Source organism: Takifugu flavidus, chromosome 12 (genome assembly GCF_003711565.1).
Source record: "Takifugu flavidus isolate HTHZ2018 chromosome 12, ASM371156v2, whole genome shotgun sequence".
Taxonomy (NCBI): Eukaryota; Metazoa; Chordata; class Actinopteri; order Tetraodontiformes; family Tetraodontidae; genus Takifugu; species Takifugu flavidus.
The window spans coordinates 14,028,718-14,056,350 of record NC_079531.1 but is presented as its reverse complement, the minus strand read 5'-3'; the positions used below and the strand labels follow the sequence as shown (position 1 = coordinate 14,056,350).

Sequence of the window (27,633 nt, the reverse complement as noted above, 5' to 3'; positions counted from 1 at the left end):
GGACACGCACGGGCTCGTAGCCGAGCGGAGCGCCTGTTGGAGCGGCTGGCTTCCTCGCGCTCCTCCCCGACACTCAGCGACAGGGTCGGCTGTTTTGATCCGGAGAGCCGCTCGCTCGGATCTGTCAGGTCGGGCGCTTCGGTCCGGCTGCGGTGGTCGGTGGATCGAACTTTTCCAGCCCTTCTCCGGGTTCCTGTCCTCCCCCCCCCCCCCACCATCCCTGGAGGTGAGCCCCGGGAGGACGGCGCGGACACTCGGCTGTCGATGGGGGGAAACAAGTTGCCTGCCAGCCGTCTGCGAGGATCCGTCTTTTCGCTGTTTGAGTCATGGCCGCGGCTTCATCGCTCACCGACGGGGGTCTGTGTCCAGACGCGGGGGTCTCTGGATGAATATGTGAGCTGAGCGGCTGGCCGAGGCCTGGGCCTGCCTGCCGCCGCCTGCCCGACAGCGCTGTGGTGTTGTGGCCTGGCCGGGAAACACCTCCTCTGCACCGGATCACAGGCAGCAGCGGAGCGTTGATTACGACTCCCAGATTACCCCCCCCCCCCCATCCCATTCCATCCCATCCCGCTCTTCCTCCTCTCCTTGCTAAAGTCGGGTCTCCGCGGACACCTGGAGCAGGAGGATTTGGGATAATCGATGCGATTTCCAAGCCGGGTGGTGGGAAGAGCAACGGAGGTGGCCAAGTTGGCCGATGTGACACACGGATGATCCGCAGGGAGGGGGGCGCCATCTCTGTCATGAGGGACATCTAGGAACTTTTTTATTTATTAATGGGGGTGCGGGTCGATTCCTCCTCAGTGTTTTTGCTTTGATCCATCGCACCCATGGTTTCCGTTCTCAGCCCCGGGGCCAGACTGGTCTGAAAGCGGAGCTGCCATTTAGTGGAAGTGGGTCAGATCCTCGTTGGCATTATGATCGCGGACCCACCGGGGTGGCTTCGCTGATCGTTTGAGGCCATTTTCTGTATGTTTTCCGGAAGTCCCGCAGCCTGGTAGCCGTCACCCGGAGCAGCTTCCCGCAGGAGACGCGTTCCGCCCCGCCGGATGGCTCTGTGCGGCGCGTCGGCTACAAATGTTCCGAAAATGATGGCTGCGTACAACGGAGGCTCCTCGGCCGTGGCCGCTCACCACCCGCACCACCACCACCAGCTGCAGCACCTGCCGCCCCCCCACATGCACCACCACCACCACCACCTGCAGCACCCGGGCTCCGCCGCCGCCGTGCACACGGTCCAGCAGCACACCTCCACGGCGGCCGCGGCGGCCGTGATGCTCAACCCCGGGCAGCAGCAGCCCTACTTCCCCTCGCCCGCGCCGGGGCAAGCCCCCGGGCCGGCGGCGGCGGCGGCTCCGGCGCAGGTCCAAGCCGCCAAAGCGCACCACCACCACCACCACCACCAGCACCACCAGCAGCAGCACCAGCACCACCACCTCCAGCAGCAGCTGGACATCGAGCCCGACAGGCCCATCGGATACGGAGCGTTCGGGGTGGTCTGGTAAGAGTCCGTGAGGGAAAGTTTTCCAGCTCAAAGTAACTCGGGATGGGGAAATTCCTCAGCAGGTACCGGTGGGACGGTGGCACCAGTATCAGTGGCGTCTCCAGTTATTACAGCATTTAGAACCTAAAGTGTCAGATTCTTTTTTACTTGTTGTTCACCAGTGACACCAGAGACTTTAGAAGCTTGAGAGGAAGTGGACAGGAAGGGTCTAATCAGGCCTCCACAGCCCACACGGTCGTTAGGCCGCCTCGTCAGCTACACAAGGCCACGCCGCCGTAGCACTCGCTGGCTCCGCCCCCCCCCGGCCCAGGTTGTGCGACCACACGCCTGCAGCCTTCGTGCCGCTTCAGGAAGCGTGACGCGGCGCCGGTGCCCATGTTTGTGTCGGAGCCCTGGATCTTAGTCCGCCACCATCTGCTCGCCTCCACTGATCCTACTTAGAAAGGTTCACTGGAGGTTGCTAATGTCCGCAGCACGTGCACGTGGACACGCTGGCCTCTACCTTCACTGCTGCTTCTCACGAGGACCTTTATCTCTGCATTCCTGCGGCTAATCGCCACGAAGCGACGCCACTGAACCCGATGAACGATAACGCTGCTCTCCTCATCACTCCACCTGCTGGCCATCGCTGCTAATCAACAGATCGTAGCTCGGCCGGTGGGGGAGGGGCCTCGCGGATGGGGGAGGGGCCTCGTCGATGGGGGGAGGGGCCTCGTCGATGGGGGAGGAGCCTCACCGGTGGCGGCTGTTTGGGCAGCGTTTCCTGATTTTAGCATCGCTGCACCACAGCGTCTTTATGAACGCCGCCGCCACGTGATGTTGAAACGATGCTAAAATGCAAACGCTCATTCCCCCCCCCCCCCTTTTTTTTTTCTAGGTCGGTGACGGACCCCCGAGACGGGAAGCGAGTCGCTCTCAAAAAGATGCCCAACGTCTTCCAAAACCTTGTTTCTTGTAAGAGGGTGTTCCGGGAGCTGAAAATGCTCTGCTTCTTCAAACATGAAAACGTGAGTGCGCGGCTACGCTAATGAGCTCTGGCCACAGTGCTCTTCCATTTGAACACCAACCCCCCCCCCCCCAACCCATTTCCGATGCCGTGTCTTTGCTTTGTCGCCCTCCTCAGGTTCTCTCGGCTCTGGACATGCTACAACCGCCACACATCGACTACTTTGAGGAAATGTATCCTTCAGCACCAAAGCTAGAGGCACACTTGTGGCGTCTTAGCCTCAAAGGCTAACTTTCCCGACACCAACACTCGCCGTTGTCATGGCAGCGGTTGGAGGGGACAGATGTTCCTGGCCTCTGTCGATGGTCCCCTGCCGTCACAGACTCAATAGTGGACACACTGGTGTTGCAAATAAGCTCTCCTCTCTTGCTTCCATTGTCCGCTAGCTCAGCGACCTGCTAGCTCAGCGACCTGCTAGCTCAGCGAGCTGCTAGCTCAGCGACCGGCTAGCTCAGCGAGCTGCTAGCTCAGCGACCGGCTAGCTCAGCGACCGCTAGCTCAGCGACCTGCTAGCTCAGCGACCGGCTAGCTCAGCGACCGGCTAGCTCAGCGACCTGCTAGCTCAGCGACCGGCTAGCTCAGCGACCTGCTAGCTCAGCGACCCACTAGCTCAGCGACCCGCTAGCTCGGCGACCCGCTAGCTCGGCGACCTGCTAGCTCAGCGACCTGCTAGCTCAGCTGTTCTAGGTGCCGGTGAGATCAGTTCTGTAAAGTAAACTCCATCAGAGAGGAGAGCGGAGAGGATAAATGCGGCGCGTGAGGCATCAGGTCTCCTGACTACGCCCCAGCGTGGAGGTAGGCTCACTTGGCTAGCGGACCACACTCTATGTGGGATGCAGCTAAATCATCCCGCTTGCTGTTTTTATTACAATATTTTTAGCTTTGGTCAGGACACAGTCTGTCCTCTGAAAGTCGTTTGCGTGAAATCCTTCTTAACTCCTCCTGACTGATAAGATCCTCTTTTAGAGTTTGAGCTTTTGGGACGCGTCCAGAGCCGGGCGGGCGCCCTTTGGTCCGAAGGGAAGAGCGGCGTTCCACGAGCGGATGAGTCACGCGGCGTCCAAACCCAGACCGTGGCAGTGGGCAGGTTGCTTCCTCCTCTCTGGTTTCTGCGTGTCGATAACGTTACTCACGCAGAATTCCTCCGTGGAGGGGCCAGATGTTGCCTCCAGGATGACATCTGTTTGGATCCTGAGAGGAGACGCTAATTAGCATTTGCTGCACACACACACACACACACACAGACCAGGATTCCTCCTTAATTTCAGCGCCGCTCAGCTACGTGGTCACAGAACTGATGCAAAGCGACCTCCATAAGATCATCGTGTCTCCGCAGCCACTGAGCTCCGACCACGCCAAAGTCTTTCTCTACCAGATTCTGCGAGGTGGGCGCCGCCGGCTTCTGTAGCCCCCTGAGACGCCGCCCGTGCTCTGATCTGTTGCCCTCTCCTCCACCAGGACTCAAGTACCTTCACTCTGCCGGCATCCTGCACCGGGACATCAAGCCAGGGAACCTGCTGGTCAACAGCAACTGTGTGCTGAAGGTCAGAGCTTCGTTTTTAGGGGCCTAACTGAGCCGTCTTCCCGGTGACCTCTGAACCTGTGGTCCCTGCAGATCTGCGACTTCGGCCTGGCTCGGGTGGAGGAGTCGGACGAGGCGCGGCACATGACCCAGGAAGTGGTGACGCAGTACTACCGGGCGCCGGAGATCCTCATGGGGAGCCGCCACTACTCCAACTCCATCGACATCTGGTCTGTAGGCTGCATCTTCGCAGAGCTGCTGGGCCGTCGCATCCTCTTCCAAGCCCAGAGTCCCATCCAGCAGGTAAGCCCCGCCCACAGCGCCTGTCAATCATCTCCACCAGGACAAGTTTGGTCGCGTTGTCGCCAGTAAACATTGACGGAACCGTGCAGCAGCGCCCTCTGGTGGATGCAGACCTCAACAGTTTTTGTACTAAAGGTCACGGCCCTTTTTGGCCCTTTAATGAGGTAAATGACCCCCGCTCTATCGTAGCTTGACCTGATCACTGACCTGCTGGGGACGCCGTCGATGGAAGCCATGAGGACGGCGTGCGAAGGCGCCCGAGCGCACATTCTCAGAGGGCCCCACAAGCAGGTGAGCCGTGCGCGAGGACAGAACTCCACCGCCGCCGTGGTCGGGGGTGTTTCTGACGCGTTTGCTTCTGCCTCCAGCCATCACTTCCTGTTCTGTACACGCTGTCTAGCCAAGCGACCCATGAAGCGGTCCACCTCCTCTGCAGGATGCTGGTGTTCGATCCGGTGAGTCACGCCGCTTCGCACCCTTTCGTTCGCACCAGCGCTTGGAACCTGCCCGAGAGAACGTGCTCGCCAAAGGCACGAGGGCAGCGGGCGCTCGCAGCCGTGCGTCACCGTGGCGCCGACGTTAGCAGCACTGTCAGATGGTGTCGGGACGCTAATGACGTAGATGCCGGCTGTGTTTGACGCGCAGTCCAAGCGGATTTCGGCGAAGGACGCCCTGGCTCACCCCTACCTGGACGAGGGCCGCCTGCGCTACCACACCTGCATGTGTAAATGCTGCTACACCACGTCCTCCGGACGCGTCTACACCAGTGACTTTGAGCCCGTCACCAACCCCAAGTTCGACGACGGCTTTGAGAAGAACCTCAGCTCTGTGAGACAGGTCAAAGGTCAGGATGTCGTTTCGTTGAGCTCTGCCTGTTTTGCCATCCTGTCTTTGGGAGTCTATCAGGACCTATAAGGTGCTTCAATAACGTCCTTTTCCCCCTCAGAAATCATCCATCAGTTCATTCTGGAACAGCAAAAAGGGAGCCGAGTTCCTCTCTGCATCAACCCTCAATCAGCAGCTTTTAAGAGCTTCATCAGGTACGAAGGCCCAGACAGATCCACAGCATCATCTTGTTGTGTGGCTGAAGGTCGGTGAAGCTGGGGGTTAAACAGATGGAATATTTAGGAATAAAAACAGCTCTAAAAGCAGATATTTACAGATATAAAGTTCTAAAAGCAGATATTTACCTGCAGTACCCGGTCACCGCCGCTAGAGGGAGGACTTTCCGTGACTCATCCATAACTGGAGGCGTTTTTTATTTTTAGGAAATCATAAATGTACCTAAAACACTTTTTTTTTTTACTGCCTGTTAAACTACATCTGGTGTCAGAGTTAATCCAGGCTGTGGGTACCTTTTTACCACGTCAGACTCTCAAAATACATTGGATTTTTACACACACACACACACACAGGAGAACTACTGGGAAACTGTTGCACAATCAGATGTTAAATCTGGAAGCTTCTGCACATCCTAATACTTGAACATTTAAAATGAGGTTAAGTAGGTTAATCTAAAAATGGAGCCGCCACACCTTCGCTGTAGACGCGAGCGCTGGGGTCATACAGAGGTCACGGTGTTTGACTCCGCCCCTTTACCCACAGTTCCACAGTGGCGCAGCCGTCTGAAATGCCTCCATCTCCGCTGGTGTGGGAGTAGCTGCTGTCGCCCGTCATGGTTCCCCCAACGGACAAGCTGCTAAAACAAGAAGGCGTCGGAAATTCTTGTATCATCTGCGTAGCGTTTCACTGGAGAGCAGAACTGGCAGGTTGTGTGTGTGTGTGTGTGTGTGTGTGTGTGTGTGAGTGTGTGTGTGTGTGTGTGTGTGTGTGTGTGAGTGTGTGTGTGTGTGTGTGTGTGTGAGTGTGTGTGTGTGTGTGTGTGTGTGTGTGTGTGTCCATGTAAATGAAGAGAAATCCACTGGTCATTGAGGAACGGTTGCAGGGTTTGGACGGACCAAAACTCGCCTGCGCCTGTTTTTACTTTCATTTTACTCTTTGCTTTAGATGCTCATTGAAATGTTAGAATAGATTCTAAACTAAAGTCCACCTTTAGTTCCCGATGACAGATTGGATTGTCACGTAATCCTGCAGCTAAAGAGGCGGTTGGACAGGAGAACTCGGGCCAGAACCTTCCAACGCTGCTCAGAACATTAACAGTGTGTAGTTACACCCTCCCACCAGCAGGGGGAGCGATTCAAACGTTCTCGCTTTCATCTGCGTGAAATTAAATGAATTTTCCCATCGGAACCTTCGTTAGTACTCACGTTTGAGGTCCTATTGGGGAGATTAAAACACCTCGAGGACCCAGATTATCAATATTCAGCCAAACTTTCCCCCAAAGAGGAAGAAGAGCTTAAAACCAGATGACTTTGACAGTTGTGCATCATCACAAAACCTCTTTTTATTGCAAGTTTTGATGAAAAATGGGGGAAAAAATCCTGATTCACCTTTTCAAATGTGATCCTGAATCACGATCCGCTGAATTTAAACGAGGGACACTGGGAAACTCCGCGATAATCAGACCCTCAGCATGAAGCTAATGCTAACATAACCCAAACGCACAGACGGTGGCGTCCCCAAATGTTGGCTAACACAGTAGCCTCCGACCTTTAGCCATTTCCAGAACAGGGTGAAATGCTAACTTTAGCTATCAATCTAGCCATGAGGTGATAGACTACTATGCAGACCAGTAACGCCATTTCACACTTTAATACTGAAACTTCACGCAAACAATTGTGGCTAAATGGTTCCTGACGGTGATCCGTACCATGCTACTGTTATAACTAACCTCAGTGCATTTAGCTTAGCCGCCAGCGCGAGGCAAGTCTCTGGCTCCCGCGTGGACGATGGAAACGGAACGTTAGCGCGAGCGACCTGCTCCTCCAACTCTCGTCGTCTACTTGAATCGTCACGTTTTCACTGTCGACCAACGTTTCCTCGATTAAGCAGCTCAAACGTAGCATCAAGAGGGAAAAGCTCGGCGCTCCCAAACGCTCCTCACACTTTGTCCACATGCAGAAGAGCTTTGGAGTAAATTATTTAATATATTTGTAGATTTTTTAAATTCCTCTCCTGGTGTGCGACGGCGTGCGTCCTGACCTCGGACGTCTGACGATGTAAATATGTTAAATAGAAGGAAATCGACACGCCGACCTTAACAGAACCACTGTATAGAAATTGTACAAGCCTGCACATTTTTACGGCCGCGGAGTTGATTTTATTTTTAAAGTACTTAAAAAAATGTATATATATTTTCTTGGTTGTACCCTGCAGCGTGGAGCAGCAACGGACGGCTAACGGTTAGCGGCTCGGTTAGCGGCTCGGTTAGCGGGTTAGCGGCTCGGTTAGCGGGTGTAGATTAACGTGAAGGAGAAGCTTTTCCTCGTTAGCGCAGCAGCGCTGGGTGAATATGTAAATAAGAAGATTCACCGTGTCGGTCTCTACCTCTTCAACTCAGTAATATGACGGCGCGATAAGCCCCGCCCCCACAGCGCATTTTAGCGTGGGGATGACCCGAAAAATCCGTTTAAGCCTTTTTGGTTTCTCTTTAAATTTAAATGAACATTCTGCCCATCAGACCAATTGCCACGGTTCTCCGACTGTTAGCTGATTATCGGAATCTACGGGGAGGCGGAGTCTCGTCGCTCACGGCCGTGTGGACCGCTGGGAAATCCCACCACAGCTGCGCTCCTGTCGTGTTCCGATGTTTTCCAACCAGCTAGCATCGCGGCTAGTTAGCATTTGTTTCTGCACTCATTACCTTTGTGAAGGAACGTTGGGTGGCAACAGTGGGAGGAGCCGTAACGGGCTCCCTGTAACAGGAAGAAACTCGGATCAGAACCCAGCTCCCCTCAGGAGGACGTCGGTGTTGAACGCGCCCGCCCAGCTAATTCAAAGAGAGCACGTGTCCAAAAAGATCAAAGCAACAAAGCAATGAATGGGAATCCCATTTAAACTGCTCGGAGTTCCCTTCAGAACTGTTCCCGTAGTTGCTGATTTAGGGATCATTTATCGATCATTTATCGATCATTTATCGATCATTTATCGGTGGTAACGACGTCATTAACGGTGAATTCCCCTCCGGTTTCTGCAAGGACGCTTCGTGATGGCGCCGTAGCGCAGAGAGGCGTCGCCTTCCCTCAGGACCCAGTAGCTCGCTGTGGCCCCAGATGTGGCCCCGGCTGGTCCTGGCTGTGGCCCCAGATGTGGCCCCGGCTGGTCCTGGCTGTGGCCCCAGATGTGGCCCCGGCTGGTCCTGGCTGTGGCCCCAGATGTGGTCCTGGCTGTGGCCCCTGATGTGGTCCTGGCTGTGGCCCCGGCTGGTCCTGGCTGTGGCCCCAGATGTGGTCCTGGCTGTGGCCCCAGATGTGGTCCTGGCTGTGGCCCCAGATGTGGTCCTGGCTGTGGCCCCGGCTGGTCCTGGCTGTGGCCCCAGATGTGGTCCTGGCTGTGGCCCCAGATGTGGTCCTGGCTGTGGCCCCTGATGTGGCCCCGACTGAGGCCCCAGATGGGGTTCCGACTGTGGCCCCAGATGTGGCCCGGACGGAGGCCCCAGATGTGGTCCCGGCTGTGGCCCCAGATGTGGCCCCGACTGAGGCCCCAGATGGGGTCCCGGCTGTGGCCCCAGATGTGGCCCTGACTGAGGCCCCAGATGTGGCCCCAGATGTGGCCCCAGATGTGGCTCTGCCTCCCCGGCTCCTGTACATAAAGTACTTTCCATCTTGCGTTTAATCTTGTGTTGAATGAGAATCGAGGAGCGTCGGGAGACTAACGATGACTCAGCAACTGAGGTGATTGGTTTAATTAGTCGTTAACAATGTTTGTATATTTGATGTTTTAATCAGATGCATTGTTCTCTGGGGAACATCAGCCCCCAACGTCCAGCACTGTAGATTAACTTCAGCTCGTTTGGTCTTAGACATCAATAACGGCTCCATCTGGAGAAATACGGCGCAAATATTAAATGTGACTTGGAAAGAATTCTGCTGTGGTTTATTTTCCTCCCGCCTCATTTTAAAATAGACAAGATTGTTTTACACACACGTTCAAACCTAAAATAGAATAATCCGCAATACTGTTGTTAAAAACATGGAAATGTCACAAGAATTGCTAACGCTCATTGCTAACGTTCATTGCTAACATTCATTGTTAACGCTCATTGGTAATGCTCAATGCTAACGCTCATTGCTAACGCTCATTGCTAACACTCATTGCTAATGTTCATTGGTAACGCTCATTGCTAACACTCATTGCTAACGCTCATTGCTAACGCCAGAACATGCCGGGACGCTTTAGCTCCACCTCCTATCTTGATGGTTCCTTCTGTCAACTTCCTGCTTCCGGGTCCTCCCCCCTCTCGGGTCCATTCGGGTTCCATCCGATTCCTCCATTACAGGAAAAAGTCACCTGCTCCGCTCTGAGCAACAAAGCACAGGTGAACGTTTCTTTAGCGGCAGCAGGAAGTGTTGCCGGAGGACAGGAAGGTGTCCCACCTGCTGGTCCAGGCCGTCCTCCTCCACACACACCGTGGGGTACATCAGACCCCCCACACGGGCTCCACTCCGGTTCTTGCTGACGTCTGACACGTCCGTTTGGCCGTCGTTTCGGACTATGAGCCGCTCCCGGAACAACAGAGGAGAAATTCCGAGCTGCCGGACAACAAACAGCTGAGCACAACTTCCCACCTCCTGTGGATGGTACAGGTGACCCACAACACCCACCTCTCTGTAGAAGTGTCTCCCTGCCATGCTAATGGAGCTCAGGCTAACTCTGTCGCCGCTCTGTCTGATCCTCTTGACAATGTCCTCGTGCTCCATGGACTCCACCAGTTCCCCGTTGACAGCCAGGACCAGGTCCCCGTCCTCCATCCCAGCGGCCTCAGCTGGACTCCCCACGTCCACCTCCCTCAGGACATGAACTAGGGAGGGACAAGGACACGCTACGTTAGCATGGTGCCTAATAAAAGCAACACGATGGATGAATGCTAACAGTAGCATTTCAAGAGGTGAATGGCTTCTGTGCCCCCGATGTGGTGGCGGTGGGCGACTGCTAGCGTGGGCGGCTGCTAGCCTGGGCGACTGCTAGCGTGGGCGGCTGCTAGCATGGGCGACTGCTAGCCTGGGCGACTGCTAGCCTGGGCGGCTGCTAGCCTGGGCGGCTGCTAGCGTGGGCGACTGCTAGCGTGGGCGACTGCTAGCGTGGGCGACTGCTAGCCTGGGCGGCTGCTAGCGTGGGCGGCTGCTAGCCTGGGCGACTGCTAGCCTGGGCGGCTGCTAGCCTGGGCGGCTGCTAGCCTGGGCGGCTGCTAGCGTGGGCGGCTGCTAGCCTGGGCGGCTGCTAGCGTGGGCGGCTGCTAGCGTGGGCGACTGCTAGCGTGGCGGCTGCTAGCCTGGGCGACTGCTAGCCTGGGCGACTGCTAGCCTGGGCGGCTGCTAGCGTGGGCGACTGCTAGCGTGGGCGGCTGCTAGCCTGGGCGGCTGCTAGCCTGGGCGACTGCTAGCCTGGGCGGCTGCTAGCCTGGGCGGCTGCTAGCCTGGGCGACTGCTAGCCTGGGCGACTGCTAGCCTGGGCGACTGCTAGCCTGGGCGGCTGCTAGCGTGTCTCACCTGTGCGTCGGGAGCTCGCCAGCTTCTCCTCTCTCAGCAGGAACCCGTATCCATCGTCCCCCTTCTCCAGGGCCATGGTCTTGGCTACATACGGGAGCCCCCGGCACTCCGCCAGCACAGGCAGGACGGCCGTCCTCCTCCGGGCGAAGGCCGCCTCGCCGTCCCCGTCGATGACCAGCACCGTCACAGAGTCCTCGCCCTTCTTCTTCATCTGCCGACCAGGTGAGACAACGTGAGCGGGTTCAGGAGCAGGTGTCAGGCACAGGAAGCAGGAAGTACCGTTCGGCTCAGGGCGGCGTGCGTCAGCGTCGACGCCGTCACCCCGTTGACCCAGATCAGCCTGTCTCCGGTCTTCACCCCGGCCTCCTCTGCTGGACCATCGACCACCGTGGTCACAACGTACCGGCCCTTCGGACCTGGAGACACGCGGAGCCAGAACTCTTCGGTACTTTAGTTCACATGAGGCGAGTTAGAACAGGTTCCACCAGATGTTCTGTACCTTGCATGGAGACAGTCATGCCCAGGCCGAGGTCCGGGTGGCGGATAACGTGGCACAGCCGGGGTCTGGACCAGTACTCCCCTTTGGAGGACCGGGCCAGAGCCTGCAGGTCCACCCCGGTCTCCTCTGCCTGGAACAAAGAGAGACCCAATCTGTACTAAAACAGTCCGTCTCAAGACAACACTGCCCACGGAGAATTCCAGGTTAGCTCCAGGCGTCTCATGTCCTCCCCCTCTGGGACTAGACACATCCGACCACTCTGGATTCAGATCCGACGGCTCTGCTGGGTCCTGAACCAGGAACCTTTGGCCTCGAGACAACGTGACGTCTTTTAGTTTTGGAATTTTCAACTTGGATCCAAACAGCTTTTTTTGTCCTACAAAACCTGATTGATGGTATATTACCCCCCCCCCCCCATCCCCACTGAAAGGGGCAGCAGGTCTTCATGGTCCATGGTCCTTGGCTGAGGAACCACCTTCAGTGTTCTGAGACCAGGGACTGAAGGAGCAGCGGTCGTGTTCGTGTCAGAGATCCTAAATTTGAGGACAAAGTACCTGTTGGTAGTCTTCTCGGTTCAGCACCAGCATGAACAGGTTTAGTCCACAGGACCGGATCTTCCTGACCACCTGGCAGGAACAAAGACAAGAACCTTTGTCACCGATGTCCAAAATAATAAAGCAAATGTCCTCAGAGGCTTCAGGCTTGGACACCAACCCTGCGAATGTCCATCTTGTCCACAAATTCCTCGTTGACCTCCAGGACTCTGTCTGCTTCTCTGAGGCCACTGAGCTCAGCTGGGCTCCACGGCTCCACGACCCGGACCTCCAAAGCCGAGCTGCTCTGGTCCACCTGCAGGTAGAAGCCAAAGTTCTGCCCCTCCAGGCACTTCAGGTGGCACAGTCTGGGTACTGGACCGGGCTCAGGTTCTGCACACACAGGAGAATCAGCACCATGGGAAGCTTCAGGAGAGGCTTTGAGGGCCACCAAACCTCACCGGGATCATCGGAGATGACCAGAGCCGGATTATCGATCCCTTCCTTTGGATTGAAGGTGAAACTGACAACACAAGAAACAAAGATCACCGTTAGCTTTAAGGAACTCGGAGCTTAACGGTTAATCTTCTCCTCCTCCATCCGAGTTTAGCAGAATTAAAGTACTTTGGAGGTGAACTTCTTCGGATTGTGACAAAGTCCTCCCAATGTGGGAATGGTTCCAGGTTAGCACCTAAATCCTGAGGATCCTGAAGGAGCCGTCAGTGGGAACTATGCTAACCTTGCTCCGAGCATTTGTGCCTCGGTTCCTTTACTCGTGTCTCAGGTTCCTCGATCTTCCTGATAGGAACTCTGCTGCTCTTCTCCAGCTTCTCCAGGTTCTTCACAAAGTTCTTCTGGTTGTCGTCTGTTAATAGCAGCTTTTCCTGCTCTTCTCCCTTCTTGCATTTCCTAATCCACCACTTTCCTCATGTGTTGTGAGTATTTGAACAGCAACATGAATATTTACAGTCGAACCAGTAAAACCAGTTAAAAACCAACTTCAACGAAAACACCTAAAAAAGTAGAGAGGAAACCGGTGCTGTGCAGCGACGTTCTGCAAAGCTCTGACCTCTGACCTCTGACCTCTGCTGCCAGCACCAATTAGCTTTTAGCTCCAGTCACATGACCAACAATAGAGTTCCAACAGTGCACGTTTGCAAACGTGCATGTGTGTTCTTCCTATCAAAATACTAGTGGGGGGGGTCAGGGGGCTAGTGGGGGGGTCAGGGGGCTAGTGGGGGGGTCAGAGTGCTAGTGGGGGGGTCAGGGGGCTAGTGGAAGGGTCAGAGGGCTAGTGGGGGGGTCAGGGGGCTAGTGGGGGGGTCAGGGGGCTAGTGGGAAGGGTCGGGGGGCTAGAGGGGATGGTCGGGGGGCTAGTGGGGAGGGTCGGGGGGCTAGAGGGGATGGTCAGGGGGCTAGTGGGGAGGGTTAGGGGGGCTAGTGGGGGGGTCAGGGGGCTAGTGGGGAGGGTCAGGGGGCTAGTGGGGGGGTCAGGGGGCTAGTGGGGAGGGTCAGGGGGCTAGTGGGGGGGTCAGGGGGCTAGTGGGGAGGGTCGGGGGGCAAGTCGGGAGGGTCAGGGTAGAAAACTGGGGAAGATATTACGTCCATGAAAGTCCCCACAATGGTAGAAATACCTGTGTGTTTGTGGGAGAGGTTCTGGAACTTACCGTGGAAATCGCGTCACATCTTGCATCAGATCTGTGACAGAAACAAACAGCACTGTTACAGCAGGTGAAGGGACTGAAGCTGGCACGCACCGTTTAATACCCCCATAAGATTTAATACCCCCATAAGATTTAATACCCCCATAAGATTTAATGCCCCCATAAGAAAGCAGCTGCCACCACGTCGGTCGGTATTTCTGATGATAGTTTAAACGGGAATAAACCACAATCACATTCTTTATTTTTGAGCATTTGAGGACAGAAGACATGAACAAAGACCCCCACAAAGGTTCCACCTGGGTCAGAGCGGCACCTGTCTCGGAATGCTTTCACTTCCATAAATATCCCAACGTTTCTAGGAATACTGAGGCGGCTCCAACATGTTCCAGGACGGTCGGGCCGGTCTCTGAAGGACATGTCCACCCCCAGATGTTGCCCAAACCTACTCAACCCTTTCAGGATTAAAATGAGGGAAACCTCAGCAGCAGCTCTTTGTTGTGGGACCAAACGCTTGGAAGATGGCTGATTGTGGGCGGAGCTTGGCAACGGCAGAGTCACCTGTGCACAACAACCTCTGCTATCACCTGGTTATGTCACAACAGAGTGGTCTCAACAGCAGGATCCGACCGCTAGCGCTCGTCTAGGTAAGTTACTGGAGGTGTTGTGGGGGTTCCAAACGCCTCTGTGGTCCCGTCCCGTCCCGTCTGACCCAAATGGACCCACAGAACCGCTGTTACCGAGTCACTTTCCCCTGACGCCGCTGACGACACAAAGCAACAAACCAAGAAGCTACAATGCTAACAACGCAGGAGACGTCCGTCCACATTTGGAAGCGTGAGGGTGGACAGTTTAAAGGCGAGAGAAGCCGTACCTGGGGAAGCCATCACGGAGTCCCGAGGGCGTCTGAGCCTGCGGAGACGGCAGGAGGACAAGGTCCACTGGCAATAAAAGAGTCCCTGGAGGTGGAGCGGCGGCTCCGCGTGCCGAGGGGGTTAAATATTTACCGGGGAGAAGCTGCGAGACACTTCAGTCCAGTCAGGTGTTGGAAAAAAAGCTTCACCAAAGAAGAACAGCAGAAAATAGGATGGAAAAGAGGAAAAGGTCTTTTTAATCCATACGTGTCACAGAAGTCCAGGTTCTGATGGCGGCAGTGGTGACCCAGCTGGTCTGGACTCACCTGGGCTGGTTGGTCCCACGGTCCTGGTCCTCAGGGACACCGTGGTGACCCAAACCTGACACCAGGAGGCCAAAATAATGATCTGGCCAGATTTGGTTCTCGTCACCGACCGTCACGAGTTCCACGACCCTCATTTTTGCTCCGCAGGGCCGACGCCAGGAAGGTCTTTGAGGACCAGGATCACGGTTGTAATTTCACAATAAGAGCGCTAATGAATCATCTGTCTTGGTTTCAGTAGAACAAAGGCTCCTCCACCTCTGGACACCAGAGGGCTGCTCAGCACCAGCTGGCCCATCTCCTCGCTCCCTCTGCTGCAGCAGGGATGTGAAGTTCTGGTCGTGGATCAGACGCAGGTTCTGGAGTCGGAGAGTCTGGGAGCAGTTGGGTTGAGGCTCCACTAGACCTGGATGGGTGAGAGGCCACGTGGCCCTCACCCGTGGCCCTCACCCATGACCCTCACCCGTGGCCCTCACCCATGACCCTCACCCATGACCCTCACCCATGACCCTCACCAGTGGCCCTCACCCATGACCCTCACCATGACCCTCGCCCATGACCCTCACCCATGACCCTCACCCATGACCCTCACCCGTGACCCATGACCCTCACCCGTGACCCTCACCCGTGACCCATGACCCTCACCCGTGACCCTCACCGTGACCCTCACCCGTGACCCTCACCCGTGACCCATGACCCTCACCCATGACCCTCACCCGTGACCCTCACCCATGACCCTCACCCGTGACCCTCACCCGTGACCCATGACCCTCACCCATGACCCTCACCCGTGACCCTCACCCATGACCCTCACCCGTGACCCTCACCCGTGACCCATGACCCTCACCCGTGACCCTCACCCGTGACCCTCACCCGTGACCCTCACCCATGACCCTCACCCGTGACCCTCACCCGTGACCCTCACCCATGACCCTCACCCATGACCCTCACCAGTGACCCTCACCAGTGGCCCTCACCCATGACCAGTGACCCTCACCAGTGACCCTCACCCATGACCCAGCTCCACCGTCTCCGGGTCTGTCAGGAGCTGCAGAGGCCAGATGTGGGCCAGGCTTAAAGCAGGTGTGGCTGATCACCTGATGAGGTGCAGGTGTGCAGGGTGCGTGATGGGCGTGAGCCTGGAAGCAGCCCCGCCCAGCCTGGAAATACACAGTCAAGACACAGAAAGGGGGGGGGGGGCACAGGGTGAGTGACCCCTAACATAGTCTGTTCGTCTCTGCAGATCAAAGCAGAAAATCAAAAAGTATCAAAGTGACGCTCAAGTTGTTGATGTGCAAAAACCCACTTTAAGAAACCAACTCATTCATCAAACTGGGCCTCCAGAACAATGTGAGGCGCCGCCAGCTGCTGTGGGTCCTGAATGACCCAGAATCTGGTTTGACTGTGATCTTCCTGCTTCAGAAGGTTGTAGGTTCAAACCTGATGTAGTGAGGCGCCCTCTAGTGGAGAGGCGCCCAACTGCAGCCAAGATGGCGCCGGGCTGGAGGCTGGAGTTTAACAGCAGAACGTCGGAAGCGGAAGCTTCTTCTTCGTCACCCCTCCTTACTACCAGTCTTTGGTTCTCATCCCACGAGGGTTCGGCTGTTTCTCCTTGGGGGGGGTGGGGGGGGGGGTGGCCCAACACCTCTGGGATTTTGGCACATTTTTCCGGGTTCACTTGTTGCCTTTGGAGCCTTTTTTCCCGGCACGTCTCCCCACCTGCCCCACGTGAACGTCCCTGGTTGGTTGTCCACCCCCCCTCCCCCCCCCTCTGAAACCGTCTCCTGGTCTGATGAATAATGAATGACCACGCCTTCCTTTTCCTTTAAGTCGTTAATTGCTTTGCTGAATTGAGCCGTTGGAATCTCATCTCTTAATATTCCGTGTTGAGGGTGATTTTTTCCATCTGTGGAGGGGGCGCAGATGGCACCAGCCCCCCGGCTACCTGCCGTTCCCACTCATTAATGCACCGTCCCTGGTTCCAAGGAAACCTGCCACCTTCTATATTTAGACGCTGACACTCTCCGTATGCTAATGTTTCTGATTCACTCCCCCCCCCAGTACTTTGCTCACCCAGGCAGAAACACCTCATATTCCATATTCATCAAGGCCGAGGCCACAACAGCTGGACCAAGGCCAAGACGCCCCTGAGGGGGGGTACTGACCAGACCGGCCTCCTCCAGCACCCCTCAGCCAGCCCCATGTCCTCTGCCAGGCCTTCGATGGGCTCTCGGACCAGAAGCTCGACCCTATCCAGGTTTCCAGTCTCACATGGAGGTGGGGGGTGAAACGTGCACCACCTTTAGCAGCAAAAGGTCGGGACTCTCATGGACTCTCATGGACTCTCATGGCTCTCATGGGCTCTCATGGACTCTCATGGGCTCTCATGGGCTCTCATGGGCTCTCATGGACTCTCATGGGCTCTCATGGGCTCTCATGGACTCTCATGGACTCTCATGGACTCTCATGGACTCTCATGGACTCTCATGGGCTCTCATGGACTCTCATGGACTCTCATGGACTCTCATGGGCTCTCATGGACTCTCATGGACTCTCATGGGCTCTCATGGACTCTCATGGACTCTCATGGACTCTCATGGACTCTCATGGGCTCTCATGGGCTCTCATGGACTCTCATGGACTCTCATGGACTCTCATGGACTTTCATGGACTCTCATGGGCTCTCATGGACTCTCATGGACTCTCATGGACTTTCATGGACTCTCATGGGCTCTCATGGACTTTCATGGACTCTCATGGGCTCTCATGGACTCTCATGGGCTCTCATGGGCTCTCATGGGCTCTCATGGACTCTCATAGACTCTCATGGACTCTCATGGGCTCTCATGGGCTCTCATGGGCTCTCATGGACTCTCATGGGCTCTCATGGGCTCTCATGGACTCTCATGGGCTCTCATGGACTCAGCACCTCCCTGAAGGACCCCCCACTAAAGATAAAGACCAGTTACACCCATCATGTGGCCCATGAGCTGAGGGGAGGGCAGGAAAGGTTCCAACAGGCTCCAGCTCGCCCACATGTTGCTACGATCCAGAGCCCATGTCACCCTGGAGGTGACCTGTGCAGCAGCAACTGCACCGACCCCCCCCCCCCCCCCCCCCCCCCCCCCCCCCCCCCCCCCCCCCCCCACACACACACACCGCTGCCCAACGGCACCCAGCCAGAGCTGGGTTCGGTCCTCAGGAGGCCTCACTCACCATACCTGTTAGCATTTACATCTCAAGGACGACAGCACGCCCACACGCGCTCGCCACGAGGACTGAGGAACGCTGGGCTGTCTGGAGAAGAGCCTTGGCCAGAGAGGACGTTTGGGCAGCTAGCTGATGTGCCGCTAATCAGCAATGACGAGCTAATCAGCAATGACGAGCTAATCAGCAATGACGAGCTAATCAGCAATGACGTGCTAATCAGAGGAGAACCTGGTCCTCACACATGGAGGTCCGGCCACGTCATGGGTGACGTCCTCAACCAGCAGCCGCTGGGTGTCGCCCAACTTTTTATTCCCTTTTCAAAATTGTTGCCGTGAGGAAATCGTCCAAGAGCAGGAAATGAGACATCTGGGACACGTTGTTCTGTTCCTCCGGACTGAGGAGAGAAGCAGACCCGATCAGAACCTCCACACTCACTGCTGACTGGACCTGAGCTCCAGCTTTGCAGCCTCCCGACCACCAGAGGTTCAAACGTGTCCTCTGTGGGGGACATTTGTCCCCCTGAACATCTGGGTCGAGCCTTCGCATTATTGTATATTCTTCTATTCTTTAAATGTGGGATTTTCCTCCTCGGTAGTCAGGAGGATAAATCTGCAGAAAGTTCCTGAAGGCTCCGCTAGATGGCAGAACAACTCTTCCTGTGTTTTTCCTGCTCCCATTCCCGTCTGTCACATTCCCATTTCAGCCCAGTTGTCCCGACTTCCTCTCAGTTTTAGGGTCCATCTCTAAGATCTGGACCCGGGTCCACACATACGGAGCTTTGCTCAAGGGCAGCGACCCGGAGGTGAACTACCATCAGGACACACTTGTTGTGGCGGAGCCTCGAACCGGAAACCCTCTCCGTCTCAAACCAAATCCCAAACAACCAAGTTTTCACTCTTTAACGCGGGTTTTTAACCTTCGTGGTTCTTGAACTCACCAACACCAACACAAACGTGGCCAGCAGGGGGCGACTCCTGGAGGCAGGTGGAGGAAAACTGGGAAACAAACCGGAGAAACTCATTCATGTGACAACATCGTTAATGTGACAACATCGTTAATGTGACGTTTATTGTGACCAAGCAGCTGCTGGAAAACACCTGGAAAATATCAGGCTAATGGAACAAGTCCGTTCTTTAACCTCGACTTGTAATGTCATGGTGGCTTCCAGCACGCACACACACACACACACACACACACACACACACACACACACACAGAACCTGCCCCTCACCCGCTCTCCCAGGATGATTCCGGTCCATTCCCAGTGAGCAGTATTAGCATACAGATGTTGGGCTGAAAAGGGAAAACAGAGGAATACAAAAGGCTGCATGACCAGGAGGAGAAGGAGGGGCCAAGGGGCTGCCCATGGATGGCCCTTGGCCTTTCTAACACACACACACACACACACACACACACACACACACACACACACACACACACACACAATCACTATGGGGATTGAATGGTAAGTAGTTGGTGGGTGATGGGAGTCTGCTTCTGTTTCACGCTACTGTTATTCATTCAGAGGGAAATCCTCTGAATACCAGCACACACACACACACACACACACACACACACACACACACACACACATGCAGGAAAGCATGTTACTTTGTGTTCATGTGTCCTGAACACGGGATGATTCACAAGTTACAGAAAAACAAGCAAATAATTCACTAAAACAGAGAGAGAGATATCAGACAGATATCAGAGATATCTCTCTCTCTCTCTCTCTCTCTCTCTCTCACACACACACACACACACACACACACACGCACACACACACACACAAACACACACAGGGAACATCGACAACTTCTGCTCCACTTTGTGTGAATGGAACGAAATCAGTCACAAGTATCTTTGTGTTTCATTGTGTTCCAGGAAGTCTTTGTTTGAGCATCTGTTGCTCCCCAGTGTGTTACTCTGTTTGGCCGAATGGCAACAAAATTCACTGCTCTTCCCACACACACACACACGCACGCACACACACACACACACACACACATGAATGGGAGGGTTGTCAATGAATCGCCCGCGACAGAAAGAGTTCATCTTTGTTCTTTTTGTGGAACACAGATGATGGTAAAAAGGTCGTGGAAGCAGCATTCGTGGGAAATGAGCATGGAGGTCGTCCATCATGCTAATCGGGTTTTATTGAACATCTGTGAAGGATCCACACAGAAAAGGACAAAAACGCCGCATCGTTTGTTCATAAACGCCACGAAAGTTCTTTAATCGGGTTATCGGGTCTGTTGGTTCCACAGAAGCATCGAGATGATGATTTCATCAATAAATGAACGAAAGAAGCAAACGCAGGTCTCATTATAAGACACTTTTATTTTGAAATCACGATTGACAAATATATTAAGCTAAAGAGCTAGGATATCAACACAGACTCATCATCATCATCATCATCATCATCATCATCATCGTCATCAGTGGAATGTAAACAATAAACGCACTTAAATTATATGAGACCACAAAAGAACAATATAGGCTTTTGTTTTGAAAAACAATATAAATAAGAATTTTAAGTTAAAAAAATCAAGATGAAGAGAAAAGACAGGCGTCTCTCCAACGCGAGTCGACGTCGCGGCGACGACAAAAACAGGTTTCACTCAAACCGGCTCTGATTTGTCCCCGCCGCCCGCGCAGTTAACTAGCTAGCATGCAACAAACGTCGGCCTACAAACACATTGTCATCAAGGCAGCTCCAATAGATAAACGTCAATTTTCCGTTGTGTGTTCACCCGTTGGCCTGTTTTCATTGGCTTCACAAGAGAAGAAGAAGAAGAGTCCACGAGCAGCGACTCACTTCCTGAAAGTGTGACGCCTTTTGCCACCGTTTTCCTTTGAAGCCCTAAAAACACGGCGCCAGTTTATGGGGGCGGGAGGAGCGAGAGGTGGTGGAGCGGAGCGTCGGCCCAGCGGACCAACACAGGCCCAGCAGCCCATAAGGCAACAAACATGTGGAATGCCAAAAGTGTTTCTCCCCCCCCACAAGCCCCCTTAAAGCTAACGGAAGACGGGGAACGCACAGCCGTGGCGGGTGCATAAGTAAAGCGGGATTCCTCTGAAGAAATGCCATCACAAAGCAAACACACGACAAAAATAAATAAGTCTAGAACAATGTTGGACTATAACAACATTAGCATAACACTATATTACCTTGCTAAATGCTAGGCTAGGTGTTATATGTGGGTTAGCGGGGAATCTAACGTTGACTTTGGTAACTAGAGCGACGGTGGGTTGCCGAGACGGGCGCTACGTCACCGTTGTGGTCGTTGTGGAGGCAATTACAACCAATCGGGGGTCAGTTCAGCCCCCGCGGCTCCCAACAGGACAGCAGAATGCTGCTGGCCGATGCTGCCATTAGCGTAGCGTAAAAAGGTAACACAGTAGACCAAAAATTCTAGAATCCCACTTGAATCCGGATGCAGGACGTTCTCACACAGAACCCCCACCCCTGAGCAGGAACAGGCCCCCCCAGACATTCCTAAAGACGGGTATACAACAGTATACAGCAGTAACAACGGCTCAACAGGAAGAAACTTTCAAAATCAAACTCAAACAGAAACGAGGTCTTCTAGGACTGGACAAACACTGAGCAGCACTACAGCTGCTGGGATGGGAAATGCAATATGCACAAAGTTACACGGATCCACTGCGCTCGCAGAGGGTCCCGAAAACCCTCCAGACCCAGATTCTGGCCGGATACAATCGGACCATCAGTTCCTGAACAAACAGCAGAATTCCCGCCTACTCGTCCGTCACCGACAGGCGGCTGAAGATGGGCAGCCGGCGGCCTTCCGAGCTCGGCGACTCCCTGCCACTGGAGGAAGAGCTGAGGGAGCAGGAGGAGGTGTATCCTTCTTCTGAGAGCGAGTCGGCCGAGGAGCAGCGCTGGAGACCCGGCGGGGCGTTGAAGGAACCGGGCGGCCGCTGGGGGAAGTGGTAGGGAATGTTCTTGGAGACGCACCGAGTGGAATCGGTCACCGCGCAGAAGTGTAGCGCCAGATCCTCCCCGGGGAGGTCGGGGACTCCAGAGAAAGGGTAGGGGCAATGCTTGAGGGGCCCTGGTTCAGGTAGGAGCGGGGAGAGGAGTTCAGGGCTGCCCGTGGAGGGGGGGGAGGGGGAGACGGAGGAGGCTCTGGCGAGGAGGAGGGCCGACGGCGCCGCCTCCGCAACCGCTTGGAAGGAGTGAGGAGAGGAGGAGAAGCCGGCGAAGCTCAGGCTGTGGCGCAGCAGCGGAGGCCTCAGCTTGGGCCTCTGAGGCGAGGCGGCGCCGGGGGAGGGGGACGCCTCGTCCGCGTTGTGGACGAAGTGGCAGCGGGCGCCGTACGGGCAGAAGCCGATGGTGTGGAAGGTGCGGCACAGCTCCGTCTTGTACTTGGGGTGCCTGCTGATGCCGCGGAGCTCGTCCAGGCCGTGGGCGAACTGGCACTTGGTGCCGTACTTGCAGGTGCCGCTCTCCTCGTAGGTGCGGCAGAGCTCGGTCTTGTAGCGGGTGGAGACGTGGGGCGACGGCGTGGCGGGTTTGGAGGTGCCGGAGGACAGCGAGGCGTTGCTGAGGAAGAGGCCCGGGGGAGAGCAGTCCAGCAGCGTGTCCTCCAGGTGGCCCACGCCGCCCTCGATCATGCTGACCGAGCGGTCCACCCTGAAGGGGATGTGGCTGAGCGAGGACTGGGGCAGCTGGCCCTCCCGGCTCCACTGCTGGGCCGAGGCCCCGTTGGGACCCCAGCCGGACAGACCGCCCAGCTCCGAGCCGCTGCTGTTGAACTTGGAGTTGGGGAGGGTGACGGGGCAGAGGGAGTGACGGCGCTGGAAGCCCGCCACCCGGAGGCCCGGCCGCTGCTGCGGGCCGCAGGCACCATCTGGCGCCTCAAGGCTGCGGAAACTCTGGCAACAAAAGAGAAGAATGGATGTGAGGCTTCTGCATTCCTGGAGCGCCGGAGCGTGACGGCGGGCTCCGGGAGGAACGTGGAGCACCAGGAAATCTCTCTGCTATCACAGGTTCTAGAACTTTTCTCTACGTTTTCGCCCGGTTCCTGCCGTTCTGGACCCACTCACCTTGCAGAACTCCTCCTCCAGTTCCAGAAAAGGTGTCAGAAAGTCGGAAGGCATGGTTCAGTCCAGCGTCCTCGCCGAATCCAGGACGTCCGAGGCCACGGTGGAGAAGAAAAAAAGCCTTTCTGGGTCCAAAGAGCACAGCCGAGAGGGGAGGTGGGAGAGAGCAAGTGTCTGGTGGCGGTGGGAGCAAAGGTCCGAGCTGCTGGAGCAACTGCGCCGCCCTGAAGAAAGTTCTTGACCATCTGTTGGAATCTGCTTAAATAGTTGGGGAAACCCATCCACCCGCCCACGCCTGTGTTCTCCCGGGGGCAGGGAGTGTGTGTTAATGTGTGTGAACGTGCATTAATGTGTGTGTCGGGCTTGGGGGAGGGGTCCTGCATTGTAATGGTGTGCTGGGGGGCAGGGAGGGCACAGAAGGGGGGGGGGGCTCTGAATGAAGCTACTTTTCCAGCCATTCATGGCTAAAATCCTTCCAGATTCTTCTTTTCTTCTGCGTCCTGCCCCCTCTCCTTCCCACCCTCACAGGCGACGAGATCCTGACGACTGTTGCAAATACCTCAGATACTCGTCCAGAACGGTGACGGACTCTTCTGGTCGCCGCCGCGTTAAACGTGTAACAGCCACCAGAGGCTAATCGCAGAATCGGCATCGGCTTTCTTGATTTCGGCTAGCTAGCCTCGCCTGAGGCGACCACGGGAAAAACACCGATATCAGCGGTTGAAATGGTGCCGATCTTCCCAGATAAAGGGTCAAAACGTGGCGGTCCTGTTGGCGGCCTCGTGTTACGGAGATAAGAGCGCGATCCTTTGATCTGCCCATTCCCTCGGCACCGTCGCCGCAAAGCTCGTTTGTGTGTGGTGGTGCTAATTGCCCCAAAAGCCGTGAAACTCGCACACTTTCCAAGGGGTGGCGACGGAAGTTTGGCGTTTACGGAGGCTCAAAACTGCGAAAACAAAACAGAAGCAAAGGCGTTGGAACAACAGTTTGTCCGGTCCTTTGCCTGATGCTAGCTACGTAGCGTAGCGGCGTAAATGAAGAACTCTTTATTGCCGCGTGTTGACGTTTCCCCATGAGGCTAGCTCACTGATGTTGGGCCAAACAATAGCACCTTTCACCCCACAGGAACCAGAGCGCCGACCCTGGAGGCCTCCAGGAGCAGCGGCGTGCTGCAGGAACTGGCGCTGAACCGTTGGACGTTGGCCGATTAGACACATTTCATCCAAACGTGTCGACGCCTGACAGGCAGCAGCAGTTCACTTTCACACAAACCGTCAAGCGTTTCTTATCACAACCTCGCTGATACGTTGCTGGTGTGTGTGTGTGTGTGTGTGTGTGTGTGTGCGTGCGCGCAGCGTTAAATAACTGTAATACGCCGCGGTTTCCTCCCTGTGGTCCGTTGGTAGCAGAGTTGCGTCGCGTGTTTTTTTTCTGGTTAAATCCTAAAACGATTAGTTTGTTCTCTGAATTTCTCGCTAACTTTTGTTCCGTGTGTGTGTGTGTGATCGTTAGTTCCGTGTGTGTGTGATCGTCAGTCCCGTGTGTGTGTGATCGTCAGTCCCGTTCCTGTGAGGGGACCTTCACAAGCTGGAAACACTGGGATCTCCCCCCGAAGCAGCTCTGGGCTCCACATGCTGTCGTAAAGCCAGAACTTCTGACCCGGTGGACGTGATGATGTCATCACGGTGGCGTGCCGGGCCCTCTCCACCCAATGTTTTTAGTTCTCCACGTCCACCTCCCCCTCCCCCCCCCCCCCCGCCCCCGGCAGGGCCCGGCCACCCTCTCTCAGCTCGTCTCGGCCCCTTTGTTCAGGCCAGCATGACAAGAGCTCCATTGTCCAGGAGCTCCTCCATATGCTGCTCACATTGTAGCTAACTGTCCTCCGCGCGCGTCACGTGTCCGCGGCGGCGAGCTGGACCCATGTGACCGCACCTGTCTGCAGGTGCTCATGACTCCAGAAACGGGCCCGGAGGTCCTGCACGCGACACGTATCAGAACTTAACACAACGTCACAAATATCGGCTGGTGCAGGCGGCTCCTCGAGGTCGTTCCCGTCTCCGGGGCCTCCGGGGTGGTGGCGTAACCTGCCGTGTTTGTTTGTTTGTTTGTTTGTTTGTGATGGCGCTTTCCCTCCCACCCAGGAGGAGAGCCAGGACCACAAAAGCTCCATCGGGATTCGTCCTCTTCTGCCAAATTCCAGCCAAATGTTGCCAAAAGTTGCTGCTGGACCAAATGAGGCATGAAGTGACGCCACCCCGGAACCAGCAAATATTTAGGCTAAAGCAACATTCACCTTTGTCTTCCGTTATCTTTTAGTTACACAGGTGGCCCAGACCAACTGAAAGGTGAATATCTGTGGGAGTATTGATCTGCAGCCAATCATTAAGCTCCATTAGGCTCCACCCGGAACATTCCCACACCTTTATTTTAAAAGGACAACTGAACCAATGGATTCTGGAGCGCACTAAGCTAGGAGAGATGCTAATGTGGCTAATTGCATCCCAGAATCCGCCGTTGGAATCAGGGATGCGAACCACAACCACAACCTTTGCAACGTTTCCTCCTAATCCCCCTAAAGCCCTCATCAAAGCACTTTGTCTACTCTCACGTGGAATTAGTGACTTAATAACAGTATCTGTATCAGTTGTCATGGCAACCGGTCTGTTTCAGAGACGGATGAAAAGGAACGAATTAACAGGACACCATTGTGAAATTAAAGAAGTTGCTAAAAGTCTTTTGTGCGTCCCGACAGAAGGTCAAATCTGCTGCTGGCTCAGCAGCATCCATGCTAATCTGTTAATTGTTCGCCCCGTTATCGGGTATTACGGCGTTTACGGTACCAGCTGAGGGCTCGTTACCCACCAACGCCCCCGTGGGCGCGGAGCTTCTCCACCTTTGTGTCGCGTTGCTAACGTCATTTAGCCTCAAAGCGGCGCTACAAGCGCGGGGAGGCGTGTTAGCAAACGCTGGATGACGGTGGGAACAGGAGTGGAAAGGTGAGGTCGGCCAGGTGAGGCGGGGGCGCGTCCCCGACAACCGCTCCAAACCCCCCAGAGCATTAGCGCGTCAGCGCCAGTTAGCAAAGAGAAGCTGGGCGCCCGGCGGGCTGATTTATGGCTCCGCTCTCCGAGCTGCCACGCCGTATTTTCAGCTCTGATAGGAAGAGTTTTAAAGGTGTGATTAGAGTGAGACGTTATAGAGATTAATGGTGACGAGGCCGGGGAGCCAGGATTTACAGACAAATGGGCCGTTAGCGACCGCGGTACACGAGTGGATAAATCACGACATGGCGCCGAGCGGCTGCGAGGGGGCGCGTGGAGATAAGAAAAAGAGGATCTTTGACTTCTGCGGCTCTTCCACCATCCATCCAGCCCCCCCACCACGTTCTGCTCTCCTTCCCACCCGGGCCCGTTTGTGCTCGCATCAGAACCAGAGCTGGATCTCTGGAGGTGTGCACGCCGGACCAGCACCTGGACCAGCAACTGGACCAGCAACTGGACCAGCAACTGGACCAGCAACTGGACCAGCACCTGGACCAGCAACTGGACCAGCAACTGGACCAGCAACTGGACCAGCACCTGGACCAGCAACTGGACCAGCAACTGGACCAGCAACTGGACCAGCCCGTCTGTGGTCGCCAGTGCCGCAGCCGGCGCCGCTTTCAGCTGGAATAAAGCGCGAGTGTGTGTGAGGGAGGAGGGTAACGAGTGTTAACGGCGCCCACTGGATTATGTTTGGACAAAAGAGCGGACCCCCCGCCGCTGCAATTTTCCCGCCAGTCAGTTTCCTGTTTCCTGGAATCTGGCAAGATGTGTCACACACACACACACGCACACACTCACACACACACACACACACACACACACACACACACACACACACACGGACACAGGAGCCATTTGGTGCCAGCTGCTCCCCATGATGCAACAGCCCAGTGACCAGCAGCCCTCGGGGCATCTGGGTAATAAAGACTTCCTTTCATCAAATCCCCGGGAAACATAATCCATACGTTACTTTATCACAGCGGCTGGAAATCGCCTTAAAAACAGGCGGGAGAGCAAATCTGCGGAATCGCATTCATCCCGTGACCGTCGTATAAAGAGATTAGAGCTCTGCTGGCCCCGACGTTCATGATGAGGCGGAAAAGATTCGTTTAAAAACAGCTGAAAGCTCCTCGGGACGCGGGAGAATCCAGACCATCTGAAACAGGAAGTCCCCTCCAAAGCATCAAAGAACCACCACCGCGGGTCGAGGTCCAGGAGCTTCGGGTTCCACTGCTGTAGGGGGGGTTTGGGCTGTCAGCACCGTCACCGAGGTGCTAACTGGTACCAACATCTGGTTTGAGCTGAAGGATGCTGAGAGGAACCAAAGCAGGAACACAGGAACCATCACCAGGAACCTTTGGAGGAAATCTGTGGCTCTAAATTCATCTTCAATGGGTTTGGTTCCAGGAAACATCTAAAACCAGGAACCTTCTGCAGCAGAGCTGATCTTTAAACACACACACACACACACACACACACACACACACTTGATGTCAAAC

The 27,633-nt window shown here is 55.4% G+C and overlaps 3 protein-coding genes and 2 long non-coding RNA genes across 7 annotated transcripts; 2 read left to right on the top strand and 3 right to left on the bottom strand.

The window, feature by feature from the left end:
- The first annotated feature begins 514 nt into the window (after window positions 1–514).
- On the top strand, window positions 515–9,315 carry nlk2 (nemo-like kinase, type 2). Of its 3 annotated transcripts, XM_057049578.1 has the most exons (14): window positions 515–1,498; window positions 2,379–2,508; window positions 2,625–2,680; window positions 3,786–3,892; window positions 3,966–4,051; window positions 4,123–4,332; window positions 4,522–4,623; window positions 4,701–4,787; window positions 4,978–5,176; window positions 5,279–5,372; window positions 5,938–6,101; window positions 6,172–8,528; window positions 8,795–8,847; window positions 8,932–9,315. In XM_057049578.1, the coding sequence occupies exons 1-11, from the start codon at window positions 1,047–1,049 to the stop codon at window positions 5,990–5,992; spliced, it is 1,578 nt and encodes a 525-aa protein (XP_056905558.1). In that variant the 5' UTR covers window positions 515–1,046; the 3' UTR covers window positions 5,993–6,101; window positions 6,172–8,528; window positions 8,795–8,847; window positions 8,932–9,315. The 3 variants fall into 3 exon arrangements, with proteins under 3 accessions (XP_056905558.1, XP_056905556.1, XP_056905555.1); XM_057049576.1 differs by lacking the exon at window positions 8,795–8,847 and having other exon boundaries at window positions 5,938–8,528; window positions 8,891–8,943; window positions 8,980–9,315; XM_057049575.1 differs by having other exon boundaries at window positions 5,938–8,528.
- Window positions 9,306–14,695, bottom strand: LOC130534908 (Na(+)/H(+) exchange regulatory cofactor NHE-RF3-like). The gene is made up of 11 exons (XM_057049580.1): window positions 14,508–14,695; window positions 13,640–13,670; window positions 12,434–12,495; window positions 12,154–12,365; window positions 11,994–12,065; window positions 11,440–11,569; window positions 11,220–11,356; window positions 10,941–11,151; window positions 10,056–10,252; window positions 9,828–9,983; window positions 9,306–9,751 (listed from the first exon to the last, which is right to left on the bottom strand). Exons 1-11 carry the CDS (start codon window positions 14,518–14,520, stop codon window positions 9,725–9,727), a joined length of 1,248 nt encoding a protein of 415 aa, XP_056905560.1. The 5' UTR covers window positions 14,521–14,695; the 3' UTR covers window positions 9,306–9,724.
- Window positions 14,696–15,818: 1,123 nt separating this feature from the next.
- LOC130534919 (uncharacterized) lies at window positions 15,819–19,388 on the bottom strand. The gene is made up of 3 exons (XR_008952994.1): window positions 19,252–19,388; window positions 18,958–19,015; window positions 15,819–15,970 (listed from the first exon to the last, which is right to left on the bottom strand). It is a non-coding gene; the product is annotated as an uncharacterized LOC130534919 (long non-coding RNA).
- A 952-nt stretch (window positions 19,389–20,340) lies between these two features.
- LOC130534912 (mRNA decay activator protein ZFP36L1) lies at window positions 20,341–23,236 on the bottom strand. Its single transcript, XM_057049587.1, has 2 exons — window positions 23,094–23,236; window positions 20,341–22,922 (listed from the first exon to the last, which is right to left on the bottom strand). The coding sequence occupies exons 1-2, from the start codon at window positions 23,145–23,147 to the stop codon at window positions 21,783–21,785; spliced, it is 1,194 nt and encodes a 397-aa protein (XP_056905567.1). The 5' UTR covers window positions 23,148–23,236; the 3' UTR covers window positions 20,341–21,782.
- Window positions 22,791–23,250, top strand: LOC130534915 (uncharacterized). The gene is made up of 2 exons (XR_008952990.1): window positions 22,791–23,036; window positions 23,115–23,250. It is a non-coding gene; the product is annotated as an uncharacterized LOC130534915 (long non-coding RNA).
- The last annotated feature ends 4,383 nt before the right edge of the window (window positions 23,251–27,633 follow it).